Source organism: Apis florea, unplaced genomic scaffold (genome assembly GCF_048593485.1).
Source record: "Apis florea isolate Af1SG1 unplaced genomic scaffold, ASM4859348v1 contig_2495_pilon, whole genome shotgun sequence".
Taxonomy (NCBI): Eukaryota; Metazoa; Arthropoda; class Insecta; order Hymenoptera; family Apidae; genus Apis; species Apis florea.
In genome coordinates, this window is record NW_028256595.1 from 1562496 (window position 1) to 1578046 (window position 15551).

Genomic DNA, 15551 nt, shown 5'->3' on the forward strand with positions numbered 1-15551 from the left:
ATTGCTTACCTTGTGTTCCTGTTTCTTTACCCTGACTTCACACTCCCCTCCTGTTAGGCTGCAAGTCTCCTCCCCTCTTTTCCTCTCTTTCCCTTCTCCTATCCCCGTCCTTTCTTCCTTCCTTCCTCGGTGGAGTGCCAGTCTCTTTCGGCATCGCGGTGTGCGCGCATTATTTCTCGTGTACAGCGCTGGACACGTCGTGGACGCACTCTTCGTATGTAAATTTTTACGATAGAAAAAAAATCGCTGCATGCATGTCAACCATCAACGTGCCACGTGTATTTTTTTTATTAAAGACGTTTTCGTTTTACAAACTTTGCGATCCGTCGAAATCGGAACGAGAAAATAAAAATCTCTCTAGTGACAATTAAAACGATAATAAAACACCCTTTTCTTTCTATATCTACCTGTTCGTGAATATATATATATATATATATATATATATATATATATATATATATATATATATATATATTATAATTATATTATATTATAATTATATTATATTATATATACGTATAATATATGAACAAACGTAGATTTTTACAAAAAGTTGTTTTGTGTAATGTGTTACATTCCAATTGATAGACTCTGGCATAGATAATTCATGTAATTCGAATATGAAGAAACGATCGCCCCTTCGAGCACTTGCGAGAGAAACATCGTCCGAGACATCTGGTGGCCGTCCTGTAAACCACTCTGATGTATGGAATTAGAAGAGAACTAGAGAAGGGGATTTGGGAGAAGGAGCAAGTGGTCGAAGGAGCAATCGGCGTTGGGGCGGAGTCTGACGGTCGTCACACCTCCCCTCCCCCGATCCTACATCTCAGGACGTCCCCCCGGCGATATTCCACTGCTGTCACCAGTTTTGTCACGTTCCGGGAGGAGTGCAGTTCGACGGCCGTCATAGTAGGAAGATCAACCGTCTTTTATTCAGAAGGATTAACCAGAGAAATGGACGTATTTGCGTTGTTGCGGTAACAGTGTTTATTCGTGGCGTCGATGATTCGTACTTGGAATTCTGCAACTTCTCACCGGTAACGTGACACTTACCGACGGAGTAGATATTAATTCGTTTGTTTCACGTCACGTGCGATTCACGCGGGTGCGACAATAGGCTGGTGTATACCGAGAGTAAAAAAGCGTACGGTCGTGCGCGTGCGTTCGTTTCGGGTACGGTTCACGGTGTGAATTTTTTTTTTGAACGCGGGCAAGGCCTAGCGTGGGATATTGGACGGTGATAAACATCGAGAGCGAACCGTCCTTTCCTCTTTCCTAATTGTATTTTGGCAGCGTGTGGTTCCCTGCGGGGGTGTCTCTTGTGTCGTGGGCAACCGCTTTGCGGTAAAACAATCAAAATTCGGGTGAAGAACAGAGAACCGTTACCATCCTACGCGATGGAAATGAGCGACGAATATCAGGACATGGGAAACCCTGGGGGAGGGGTCGCGGTGGTCAATATACCGATGGCCCATCATCAGCATTCGCCCGATAGTCCGCTGGTGAGTGTTTTCATATTTTTCTTTTTTTCTTTCTTATTTATGATCCAACGTTTTCTTCGTTCTTCTTACGAAGAAGAAAAACTTTTTCGATGTTTTAATTATTATCGACAGATGATGATCACGTGACCATTTTCTCGATGATATTTCGATACTTGACCAATAGACTCGTCGTATTTCGATATTTGCATTTCACTCGTATTATTTCACGAATATATTTATTACACGATGCAACAACATCGTGTAAGCGCATAAAACGAAAAGGAAACATTGATTACAAATAGAGCGAAGAATTCGCCAACTCGAACGTAAGAATGTAATTTGAGACGGATAAAATTGCGTTGTATCGTGTTTACACATGTTTTTGATCAGTCGCTGGTCGATCGATAAAATTGGCTGACAATAGAGAACGACCGTGTATTTATGTATTTACGGCATACATCACTAGAAATACACCGAAATGCTACAACGTGCCAGAAGGGCGGCATGGTTTACAAACAATGCCGAATTGGTTGCCTTTGCCGCTTGGAACGCGTTTTTTATGTATCTTAGCTACGAGTTTTATACATGTGTCTATCGTTCTATCGTTATAAAAGTCACATTCGACTTATTTATATCATGATCGTTCCAGAAACCTTGATAAATTTAATTTGCGCCGTGTAAATCATAATATTTTAAAATCTTTTTAAATAATTGTAAACGTATTATATACGTTATATGTAATTCAAACTTTATAATAAATTATCGATATTACGAAGATTTTATGTAATTGTATTCGCGAGTATCTTAAGAATAATAATATTTTTGATAGACGATCTCTCTCAAGATTTCGAGGAAATTGTGTTGAATAAAAAGATACATTAGCCGTTTTCTCACTAAAATTAGCACTGTTATTGTTGGCACGTTTATCCATAGTCGTCTTAATCTTCGACGACAACCCTTTACTTTCGACTTTCTTTTTCTTTTCCTACCAGATTATCCGACATTAATTCTCTGTACTTTTTATTTTATTCGTATAATGGATTTCGCGATGTTTATTATATAAATATTTGATACTTATATATATATATATATATATATCCTTTTTTTATGAATAATATCTTATTAGATTTTTCGATTGTTCGAATAATAATAGCATTTTATTGAAAAAAATGTCTTCGAAATTTAGGGATCGAGATTAATTATTTTCATAGATAGTAGATATTTGTTTCGTCGCCATTTTAAACATTGAGAAACATAGTCAACTTTGTCATATCTATATAGATGCACATATATTCGCATCGAAAAAAGTTTTATGTCTGATTAATACTATTTAATGACGTTATTAAAATTTGTAAGACATCGTGACGTCATGGCTGCACAGTAAACAGAAACTAATTTTTAATGACCATATTCTTATACACGAACCGTTCAATGATGTCATCCATGAAATATTTCAAATATCCTTTAAAGTAAAAATTTTCACCGATACACAAACAATTGAATTTGCCTTTGTGAAAATTTCCTATTCTCGAAATACGGGATAAGTTTTATTGCGTTCGATCTTTCGACAATCATATGAATGATTGAACAATACCGATAAATTGTGTGATAAATTATGATCCCGTGTATAGAAATATTACTTCTCTATATACATTACACACCATATTATCGCCCATTATCCCACGAATTTTATATAACAGATAAAATACCAAGCTTCGATCTTTCGGTTATTTCCTATATATGCCCGATAAAGAAGATACCATTGGCCCACGTCAAATGAAATTTTTATCCCTTTCCTTTTTATCGTTCCTATTCTTTTCCACGTCTTTTTCCAACGCTTGCAATGTCGGCCACGTTACAATGCTACGGAATAATAATAACCCGTAGCCAAGTATCCAAAGTATCGTTCCTCCCTCCCTCCCCCCTTCCCTCCCCCGTCCCCCCTCCCCCCCTCCTATCACCAGATCGGCCCACAAAGATTCAGGAAGCATCGGTTTCTCGATCTTCGCCTCGATAAGTCCGTTCTAAAAATATCATCCATCGATACGCACGGCCTCCCCCCCCCCCCTTACCAAGCGGCGTATATTTAACGAATTTTACGTAACGTTGCTCGCGCGGATGCAGCATGTCGGTCGGGAACGAAGGGAAAAGTCGCTCGTCGGTCGCCGTACACCGCGATAATAGCACGGTAAACAAGACGGGGAAGAGGAAGATGAAGAAGAAGAAGAAGAAGAAGAAGAAGAAATAAGAACGGGTTAACGAGAGTGTTCGCTCTCGCTTAGAGGGAAAAAGGATCATCCGTATCCTGTTCGCGAGGAGAGCGATTGGCGGATGCGGCGCAAATGACGCGTCGCGTTGTCGTTGCGCCACGAGAGAGATGTAAACACGGGGTTCCAAGTTGATCCGGTCTTAGCTGCTCGACCGCTGTGTGTGCGTGCGTGCTCGTGTCCCATCGCCACTCTATAACGTCGAGTATTTGCACGTACGCGTACGTATATACGTACGTATATATATTAAGGGATGCGTTCTCGTGGAAGAGGACGTGTTTGTGCGTGTGTGCGTGTGATGCAAATCGGACGCCCGTGAAAAGGATGCGAGAACGGGAGGGGGGGGGGAGGGAAGGGAAGGGAAGGGCTATAATCGGGTGAAGATAGAGATCCAGGGAGCAAGGGAGAGGGAGAGTGTGCGCGCGCGTGTGTGTGTGTGTGTGCGTCGAAGGGGAGTTAGGTTAGCTGGATCCCGTCGTCAGGTAAACGGTGTGCAGAGCGCGGCACAAGGGCGGGGATTCCCCTTTCGGCCAATCGGATCGACTAGCGAATGCGCTCACTTACACGGCTAACCTCACTGTTTCACCTGCAGACGCCATGTCGTGACGTCATGTCTCGTTACGACGGGACCAGGTAATACATGTGCGGTACCATTGTCGTCGCAGTGTCGCGGGTACCACCCTGGAACAAGGGTACCGTTTCAAGGTTCTATCGATCGATCATCCACCGGATTTCGAGCAGGAATCAATCGTTTCTTCTCGAAACACGTGCAAGGAATGAAGCCTCTGGTAGTGTCGTCCCTGGTTATGAGAAATATTTTTTAACCGTTTTTTTTTTTTCTATTTATTTTAAATTTCGTAAATTTCGTAACGAATATTCGATGGCACAATTCGCAAATACTTTTTACAAGTAAACGTTGCACGTACCTATAATCGATATAATTTTCACGATGGGTAGCAACAAGTTTCGTCATTCGTTAATTAATATAATGTTCTCGATAAAGAAACGTTCAATTACGTTGGACAGAGGATTTGATTATGAACCAATATTAGCTCGAGAACGTCTTTGACCGTTTCTTTTTAGAGAAGTTGGTTGTGTTGTTCTTTATTATCTTGTCGGAAGATTGCGACTGAGCACGGCCTTAACATTCTCCGTGGAAGAATTGCCAACTATTATTCGGCCGTTTTACGATAGCCCTATAAAAATCTCATAATTAGATTTTGAAGGTAACATGATGGTTGAGAGAGAGAGAGAGAGAGAGAGAGAGACCCTCGGAAGACGACCGGTCCCCGGGAAGGCCGGGTCCAAAATTGCAAATACCAATCTCTTCTTTCCCACTTCCTTTTTTTCTTTTTTCTTTTTTTCTTTTTATCTCGTAAACTCGTATCTGAAGTATGTCAGTCCGAGAAGAAAGACAAAAGGATTCCTCTTTTTGCTCGTTAATGTGTGGCTACCTCGATGATAATGTAATTGCGACGCATGTTGAAATAGGAAAAATGTTTTATCGATTTAAGTGACTCATAATATCCTACTAGTACATTGATACTACGTAGCGTACATGTTGAAAAGATATTCGAAAACTCGTTACCGATAAGTTAACCGAAGGACGGTTAACACCAAGATCGAATTTCGCGCGCATTTTACGCATACTTCCGTTTCGTGTCTCCACGATCGAACTTTCTCCAATAAATAAATAAATAAATAAATTTCAAACCGTGATCGAACGCCCGTTCTCCTTTTCTCTCTCTCTCTCTCTCCCGCATCGTTTCGTTTAACAACGTCACGACGCAATGGCGTTAACGAAACGGCGAACATTAAAAGATAAACGGAATTCCGAATCGTGATATTTCGGGACGGAATATCGTTCGATCCATCGGATCGATTTTTATCGGGCTGGGCCGCGATGGCGTCAAAGCGGCGCTCCTCGGTTGATCGGGGCGCATCGTCGAATACGCGATTCGCGCATGCATTCCTCGTTGCAGGCGCAATGCGCGTGATCGCGATCCAACACGGGCCGTGAGCCCGTGCGAGCACAGAGCGTGTCCCGATAGTGGGGAATCAGTGTGGCCGCGTGGAGGGAGGGGGAGAAAGAGTGAATGAAATAAAGAAAAAAAAAAAAAAGCGGAGGACCAGACTGACTCGCGATTGGTCCAAGCCCGTGCCGCGGTCACGCCTGCCTTTATGTATGCGCCGCGCCGCGTTCTTTCTCCCGTTCTCGGCTCCGATGTGCATAAGCCGATGCCTCCGATATCTCCTGTTTTCGATTTCGATTCCCTCGCGTGCACCGTTTAATAGCAGGCCGCTGATACGCCGTGACCACCGCTACCGGTTTTATCACGTACACTCGTATCCGTGTTTGTATTCGGCGTTCGATTTTTCCCCTCCTCTTCTCTCTTTTCTTTTCCTTTTCTCAAATCGAAAATAAAATCGAAATAAAAGCGCGAACCGTCACGGAATATTATATTTCGAATTTATTTTAATAACCGGTATTTACGTAAATTGTTGCCGTTCGAAGAAATTTGTTGGCCGCGGCAATCGCGAGTATGTGTCAATATAATGCCGACTCTTCTTTTCCATTGTAAAATGTATGTAAAATGTGCATAATATATCGTCTCGTGATCGAGCATTATATTTGCCCGTAATATTTCGCATTGACCATGACGAAATTACATATAATTTTTTTTCAGGTCGATTTTATCAACATCTATTAAAAGTGATAATTACCCAACTATTATTGAAGGAATAATCGATGAATAATTGCAGTTTTTTTTTTTCGCTCACGTGTTTCGAATATCTATGACTAAAAAAAAAAAAAAAAAAATTTACGAGTAATCTCACGGCAATTCCACCGTCAAAGATAACGTTCGCTTAATGCATCGAATTATTATCTTACGTGTCGATTGTAATTCTCGAATTCATCGATTCCAGGAATTCGCGTTACACATAACACGGATCCGAATCAGTGGGATCGTTGATTGGGAATTAGCAACAGCACACACAACACACACACACACACACACACACATATATATATATACATATTCTCTTGTTCCGCAGCTATCAATTATCCGACGTCTTGACGAGTTCTTTAACTGCATGCCTTCCCTATCCGACTTACGAACCTCTCCGTATCCTTAACAGTGCAACCTTTTTTCCTTTTCCCTCCTTTCCTTCCTTCCCTCCACGAATATTACGAGCAAACGAATAAAATTCCCGACAGCCTCTCCTTCGTTCCTTCATGCTCGATGAACTGCGCTTCATAAATTATCCTAGCCTTTATGATCCCAACCGCGATGGTCGCGTAACCGCCCGCGGATATTGAAATATTCCATTAACTTTTTCGTCACCGTTGTCCCGTTGTCTCGTCCCTTCGAGTTAACGTTCGAGGGTGCGGGGGGGAGGGGGAGGAGGAGGAAGGAAGAGGAGGAGTGGACGATCAATTATTTTCCCCGTGCGAAATCACGAGGAGTTGGTGCACGAAAAGTTGGTGGAGATTTTCTTTCGGGGGAAAGGAACTCGGTTTGTTTGTCGGAGTCAAGTGGGACTTTCTTAAGGTTAGCGCCCAATTGGCTATCACACCCCGCCGCCTCGGAGGGAAAGGTATAGGAGGCGACCATTAGGCAAGACTTATAAGGTGGCTACCGCCACCAAGGTGGTCGTAGTAGGATCCTCTTAGCTGGAAAAGACCCCATGCAGGTAATGGGCCTGGCACGAGCCTACCGATTCCCCGGGCACCCCCTACGCGCCGCCTCTACAAACGCGCACCGTTTTCTACAGGTTAAGCCGATTTCACGCGGATAAGTTTTCGCAAAAACCTTCCTTCCTTCCCTGCCGCGTTACGCTTCTTTCCATTATTTTTCTCCGGATTTTCCATGAATTTATTCGGGGATCGTTAACTCGTGGAATCGCGATTCCGTTTCGTCGAGCTGAGGATGGAATGGGATATCGATCGGATTTCCATGGTTCCAAGATCGGTTTTTAAAGATCGTGGCCGGCGAGTTGAGAAAAAGGGAGATGGTCACGGTATTTTTGGACACACGCATACGTATATATATATATATATTTATATATGTATATTCCCTACTCTAGGTTGGGATATTTAATTTGAGCCACCTTGTGTATCGCGCTGGATCCTAAGTAAACGGCAACTCGATGGACTCTCGTGGATTGCTCGTGCATGCTCGACGACGAAGAAGGCGCGGAGGAAAAAGGCGAAACGGGTTTCTCTCCGTCGAACTCGTGCAAACATCGAGAGCCCAGAGACGTGCCACGACCGACCACGAACCCTCTTGTTGACTCTTCAACTTTACTCGCGCCTTTTGCTCTCTCTTCCACCGATGGCGCTCACGCTTCTTCTCCATTCTCCGTGGTCCGAGATCCTCCGGCTCCTCGGTACACCGGCCTCCTCCAGGTCGGTCGGGTCGTCGACTCCTTCTTACCTGCCGGTTCGTGGAACCACGCGAGAAACGGAAAGAGAGACGAGTTTAATTTAATTTTGTACGCGTGTTTGATGAAGCCAATGCCAGGAGACGATTTCATGCCGTTCCAACTCGGTGGATCGCGTTTCGATCGGCCGAAAGTCGTTGACTTTGGACGCCGGAGAAATCTCGAGAAACCATCCTCTCTCTCTCTCTCTCTCTCTTTGCTCCACGCTTCGGATGTATTCCGATGTTTTCTTAATTCGCCGTTCGCTCCAACGAATTATTAAATTATCGTGCTACTCTCGCGTGTTGAGAGGAATCGGCGTGCTCGCGTGTTAAGAGAGAGAGAGAGAGATATCTCGATTTCTATATCCGTAGAAATCGTTGGAATGCAATGATTTATCGGGGAGTAAGTTTTATTTAATATATTTAATAGTGTGGAATAATCGGTTCCACGGAGGTTGAACGCCGGCTTTGGAACGAGGCTTCGCAGTATGCAACTGTACGTATGCATCGTAATGGTGGTTTGCGCAACGAGTGCACTTTGTGCCTTAATGCACGCACACGCATATATATATATATATATATTGCCACGAAAGTGATGCCCGACCGAGCGTAGTGTGCCGTAACTCGCCCATTCACGTATCATTATCCGCACCGGTGCCTGGATCGTTGCAATCGGTGCAATTATATTTTTACGATCCTAGCCAACGCTTCTATTCCGTGGACTATTAATGGCCCACCTCGATGTTCCGCGATCGAGCGTCCGTTTCTAACCTAAATACTCCCGGGGAGAAGAAGCCGATTGTTTCTCCCCGGTTTTTCATCGAGGTCGATCGCCTCGAAAGACGAGCGAAATAATAATCTCGCTTTAACGGTAGCTCGTGAACTACCGTGCTTCCGTTCTTTCGATCTGATCCTCCGGTTTCGGGTGCTTTCTAAGAAAAAAAAAAAAAAAAAAAAGGTAAAATTTACCCGGCCGATTTCCTCTCGGCCGTTAAATTTGGTCGCGCGATTATCGCAAGCAAGTCGCGTTGCCCCAACGTTGCTCCGTGGAATATTCCACGAAGGAAGGATTAAGGGCCTTAAGAAAAATAGCTTTTAACATTATCTTGGACGATCGGTTTTCTTCGAAACCATCGGCGAGACAAGAGTCGTCGCGTATTCCAGGGTTGCTTCCTTTTCTTCTCCGCCCTGTTCAAACAATAGAAATAATTTCGTAGAAAGTCTATCTGTCGCCGGCCAGGTCAGACTGATGACTTTATAACTTCGGCAAGGACGTTCTGCGTTTTTCTTCTTTTTTCTTCTTCTTTTTTCCTTCTCTTCTCCCCCCCCGCTCTCACATTTTCATCCCCGTGACCCAACCTAAAAAGGTGGATCCGTAAAAATCCGCTCGCCATTTCTTTTTGCCGGGCTTTAACGAGCTTTCTCGTTCGAGCTTTAGCATTCCAAGATTATTATTTCTTCAAGATTTATTTCTTCTTTACGTATAAAGAAACGTCCAAACTTGTGTTCGAGAATCGTATCGAGAACAGAAGATTTTTCACGAAACGTTAAGTAATAAAATCGCGCAGCATCCACCGCATCTTGGGTTTATTTACGCATCGACGCTTTTGCAATAATTGTCCATACGCCGGGTCGTGTGCAACCACGAGCGAATTCGATCGTCACGACCAAAGCCGTGTTATTATCGATATTTATTACCCCTCAATTGATTTTACTTAAGCAGAGACGTATAATAATGCGGCACGTTTCGCGAAATTACCGATCGTTGCATATCGATTTTCCACCATTTCGAACTCGTATGCACCTTTATGCACGCCCTACTTTCGTTTTAATAAATCCGTCGATCGGCTGGTAAAGTTGGCTTTGATGTCTTCCGTAATGGGATAGCGTTTCTAGCTTCGACGATTACGTACAAGTGTATCTCTCCGTTTCTTTCCGAACGAGGACAACACGGGAGATACAGTCGGTGGCTCGCGACTTCTTCCATTATATCTTCTCCTCGCGCCTTCCTCCTCGTTAATTACCGCCGTTACTCGCCCCTACTTTGTTGCCTCATCTCGATCGGCGAAAAGAAATCGCGTTTTACGATTCCGTCCACAATTTTCTTGCACAACCTACCGATTATTTACCGATTTGATTGCCGCCAATTAAAGAAAGAGAAAAAAAGAGAAAGAAAAGGAGAATACACCGGGATGCATCCTCGTCGCGTGTACGAGGGCGAAAAGGATAAATACTGGAAGGATATGGAAGGATAAGAAAGAGATATGGGGGGAAGAGGCGTCCGTTGAACGTCGAAGAACGTTCCGTTAGAGGAGGAGGCGTGGAGGATTTTGGGGGAGAGAAAGGAGGAGAAGAAGAAGGGATGTTTTAAAAACTGGCGAAGAAGCCTCCGGATGGACCTAGATGGACGAGGACGATATCGATAGTCATTGTGTATCGAGAGCCTTCGTATCTCTTTGGGATTATCGATCGAGAGACGACCCTCTCGTTGGGGGGTCTTAAGACGATCCCCCCTCCCTCCTCCTTCCTTATTTGCCTCTCCTACGAATAGAAATTTCTATCCCGTATTTATTTTCCTCCGATTATAATATTTTGCTCTCTTCTTTCTATCCAACGATATATATATATATATATATATATATATATATATATATATATATTATTACGTGATACGTAATTACGGATATCTCGCCGATCTTAACGGTATCTTAATCGTGATAAAGAGAATAAAGGAAAGAAAGAAAAAAGAGAAAAAAGGACGTCGTAGGTAGGTATATATACGGAAAGGAAAACACGGATTCGTAGTGTCTATGGTCGAGACAGAGAGAGAGAGAAAGAGATTAGAATTCGTTTGTGTATTTACATAAGATAACCGAGGAAAAGATGAGAATCACTGGAGCTCGTTCGAGTTGTATCTAGCAAAAGGGACATTGGAGGGTAAGGCCGCACGTGCCGACCGTATGTTTCGAGATGAGGTTTTAGAAAAGAGAACCTTTCAATTTCCGTTCCCGTAGATCTTGGCTTGCCATTAATGCATGAAATTCCAATGCTACCGTGTTGTTTAGATCGTCTCGCATAGCCGGACAATTTATGCGCCTGCAGCCCTTGCATCGTACAACAAGCGTAACGCAATTTCTTTTCGTTAAATATTTTTTTCCTCGAACGTGATCGCACGGTTCTAAAGCTAATTTCGTCTTCTTTAATTCCGATTCGTTGTTCCTACGAATCCACACGGAATAAACGTCGGAGCAGAGAGAGAGAGAGAGAGAGAGAGAGACAGAGAAGAAGAAGAAGAAAAAAAAAAGAAAAAGAAAAAAAAAGAAAAAGAGAAAAAAATGTTTTCAACGCATCTAACGGAGCGAAATATAATGTTTTCGCGTTAATTCCCTACCGTATTTATAGAAGATCCTTGAAAGCTGTCCCCGGCGATAAGACGGCTGGATTTTACTTGGTAATTTTTCACGCGCGTCAGTGAAAATCACGTAGATGACTATTTTTTTTTTTTTTTCCTCTCTTTTCTTTTTTCCCCCTTCCTTTTTTCTCCTTTTTCTTTTTATTTCCCTTTTCTTCCTCTCTTTTTTTTTCCTCTCCTCTCTCTCTCTCTCTCTCTCTCTCTCTCTCTCTCTCTCTCTCTCTCTCTCTCCCTCCCGTCCGTCGTCGCCTCGACCGTTGGGACGAGCAACAATTCCAACAATCGTAGAACGGTACACACCGCGGCCTTATTGTACGGGTAGTCGCCGTTTGTTCGTTTGCGGCACCGATTGCATTCTGCCAGCCGAGGCATCATTGTCGCCCGCGGAATACAATTAGCAGTAAATTAGCATACGCCATCGGGGCCGATAATAAAATCCTGCATATTATAACGATTGCATCGGATCTCACAATGCCGTTGTCGACCACAAATTATTAATTTAATGACCGAGAGTCGGCCGGTGCTACTCGAACTCGGGAGTGAGGGAATTACGACTCGGGAAACCGGCGACGTCCCTCATGGAAATTCTCCCGTGTCAAAGATAAAGGAGGAAAAAGACAAAAAGAGAGGAGAGAAGAAAAAAGAAGAGGAAGAAGAAGAAGAAGAAGAAGAAAAAAAAGCCAAGCGTCCGCGTGACAACTTTAACATTGTAACAATTGCGCTGCAATCTTCTCCCGACCGGTTCTCCTTTCGCACGCGTTTCTGGAGATTTGCATAGAAGACGGACAGGCTGGAGAAAGACGGACAGAGAGAGAGTGAGAGTGAGAGAGATACAGAGGCGAGGTTTCTCGTCTCTCTCTCTGAAAGACACACCTGTTGTATCCTCGAGAGATAACGTGGATATTCCAATATAAATATTCCATCGTAGAAACTCGTCGATTTCCTCGAGTCGATTATCGGTCGGGGAAAGTTCCTCGCGCGAGAAGGGATGGTGGAGAAAAGTAAAGCGTCTCTAATGTAAGGGCGTCTTTTCTTTCGACGGAAGAAGAGGGTGCTCGTTCGAAAGAACAAAAGTAGTCAGAGAGAGAGAGAGAGAGGGAGGGAAGAAGGGATGTTCCAGAACGAACGAAGCGGAGGGAGAATATTTCGGAGGTTACGCTCCCTCTCCCGGAGATGCGCCCCGCGTCGCGCCATCAAACTTCGAAACTCGGAGGTTCGCCTCTTGACGTCTGGCGCGAGTTGCACTCGCTCGTAAAGGCGTCTCGTAACTCGAGGCGTTATAGACATCGTCGGGGGTATATAAACGTCTCATCCTATGTACTTACCGGTCGTTCCATCCTACTCGCTCGTCCTTCTCTCCTCTCCTCGGCCGCGACCGAGTGCATGCGCTTATATACCTCGCCCGTTCCACACACGCACGCACGGACGTGGCGTAGCTCTGGGCCACGTCCTCGCGTTGAATACGGGGACGCGGCATCCGCAGAATGCACATAACGGGCGCATAACTCGGGAGACGCTTCTTTGTATTGGCGTGCCGCTCACGTATATAATACACACCGTATCGACATTATCAGCGGACACGTCCACCGTTTCTTACGCGCTCGAAACGTCGCATTACGGAATCCAGCTGTGCAACGAAAAACGTTACGGTGTATCCACGATGCGTCCACGGCTTGGATGGAAACAGCTCGTAATCGCCGGGGGATTACACGCGTCTTCGTACGCACAGAATCGAATATTATCGCGCGGAGGATCGATCTTTTATTCGTCGTCATTGTCGAATATCGATTTTGCGCGGAGATAGGGAAGGATGCGCGTTTCGAACATGTGCATGCCTCGCGTGCATGAAGCATTCCTTCCTAATTTTTATCCTGTATCCACGTAATTTCCGATTCTTGACTTCCGATCTTTTTCCCTTCACGGGGATCGTTCCTCTCTCCTTTTCCTTCGCCAGAATCCTTCGTTCGAATCTGGATTGGATCCAGAGAAGAAGCCCTAATAGGAGAAAATAAAGATACTTGAGAATTTCGAAGCGATCGAAGTGAACTTTCTCTGCTCCGTTCCGAGATACCAGTGGCGTGCAAATACAAATCTTCCCTCCGCCGTATCATCGTTCTCGGAAGTGAAGTAAAGTGTAATCTTGGAAATCTCTCTCTCTCTCTCTCTCGTAATATATTTCGAGCCGGAGGGCGTTCATCCTCCTCTCGAACGTTGCATCCCGCGAGTGTTGTTCCGTGACTCACGACTTCGTAGAGAAGCTAACCGAGGGCAGATGATCCAAGATGGAGCACGGGGAGGGGATCGTTTTGAATATATATCGCTCGGGGGGCTGTCGAATCGCGCCGCCCTGCGAGGCCAGGATTCAGGATTGGAGGGATCGAGCCACGGCCACTCTGATTCTCTTCCGCCTCGTGTCGTCGCTCTTCCCCCCCCCCCCCCCCCCCGAGTTGACGAGTTTCCTGCCATCTTTCTCAGAATCGAACGAAAAGGAGGGGGAGGGGGGGGAGACGAAAGTTAGCCCTCCCCGTAAAGGATGGGCGTATAATCGTTATAATTAGGGATCGTAAAGAAGCGTCGAAACTTTGTTCGAACAAAGTTGTAATTTCGATACGACGCGATTCGCAGGCTTGGAAACTTGTGCCCAACTTGAATCGCGCGAATTCAATGTGCGGAGGATCGTTGAGGATTTTTAGGGAGGGGAGGGAGTTGGCTTCGAAACGGCTTTTCGTCGAGCGGGGGGAGCGAGGGGCTCTTTCTCTTCCCGGGACACCTGTGCAGAAGAAAGTATATATATATATATATATATATATATAAGACTATATAACCGCAAGCGTTTAATGCACGCTCGCAGACAACGCGAGACCAGACGAATTTTATAGGCTGTTCAGGGTTTCGGCTTAATAGCCGAATTCCACGCGCACACACGAACACCGGCCCTGCAACGGAAATTATAAGCGCTCGAGAGAGAGAGAGAGAGAGAGAGAGGGCTCGACGTTACACCTCTATTGTTTCCTCCTTTTCGATCTCGGTCGAGGAAATAAAACGAGAAGTCGTCCGATCGAACGAATGAGAAACAAAAGTATATCCTATATATATATATATAGGAAATGGTGGTTTTTCGAAGAGAGATTAAGAGAATAGCAATTTGAAACGGCAATTTCGCTCTAAACGAAGCCCGACAATTAATATAATTACGCGTTCAATAAGAATTACCATGCGCCTCCTGGGAGGATAGGTAATTCGGCCAGCTGCTGCCTCCTCTCTCTCTCTCTCTCTCTCGTCGCGATCATTTTTTGCGACCTCGAGGTTGGATCGTAAACCAAGAGAAGAGAAGAAGAAGAAGAAGAAGAAGAAGAAGAAGAAGAGGAAGAGAAGCTCGCTCTCTTCCACTGCTGTTTCCAACAACAGAACAGTTTTTACTCTCTCCCTCTCTGCCACCGTTGTTCTCCACGGCAACGATGGCGAATTTGAGGGAAAGGGATTCCTTCCTCCCCTCCTTGCCCGCGGAATAGGAAAATTTGTCGAGTTGAGCGGCGCGCATCGCGTTGCAATCGTTACAGGCTGAGCTCGTATAAAGCTGTATATCAGCTTAAGGGGTAAGGCTAACTCGATTAGTCGCATTATTGGTATCGGATAATATGCAACGCAGGGGTTCCCGCGCTACGGGGGCATATTAGTAACAGAATCCGTACAACGCTGCCTCGTTTGATATTACCTACCTTACCGCGAGCGAGACGGGTGTTGCATTTTCTTTAGCGGAGTGTAAACGGCACACACGATCGACCATTCTATATAACCGTGTATATTATATACCTCGTAAATCGAACGTAAATTATTCCCACCGTCGAATATCATCCTCGCTTGCGAACTCCTCCCCCGACAAATTTCTTCCCTCTCGTTCCTCCTCCTCCTTCTTCCTCCTCCTCGAAAAATATTATTATACGCCGGAGAGAAGGAATTAAAG

General features: G+C 44.6%; 1 protein-coding gene across 1 annotated transcript in view; it reads left to right on the forward strand.

Moving 5' to 3' along the window:
* Positions 1 to 589: 589 nt before the first annotated feature.
* Positions 590 to 15551, forward strand: part of retn (retained) — a 78990-nt gene continuing 64028 nt past the window's right edge. The window contains exon 1 of the mRNA XM_086907012.1: positions 590 to 1502. Coding sequence (XP_086763138.1) covers positions 1398 to 1502 — 105 coding nt within the window. The 5' untranslated portion in view covers positions 590 to 1397. The remainder of the gene's footprint in view (positions 1503 to 15551) is intronic.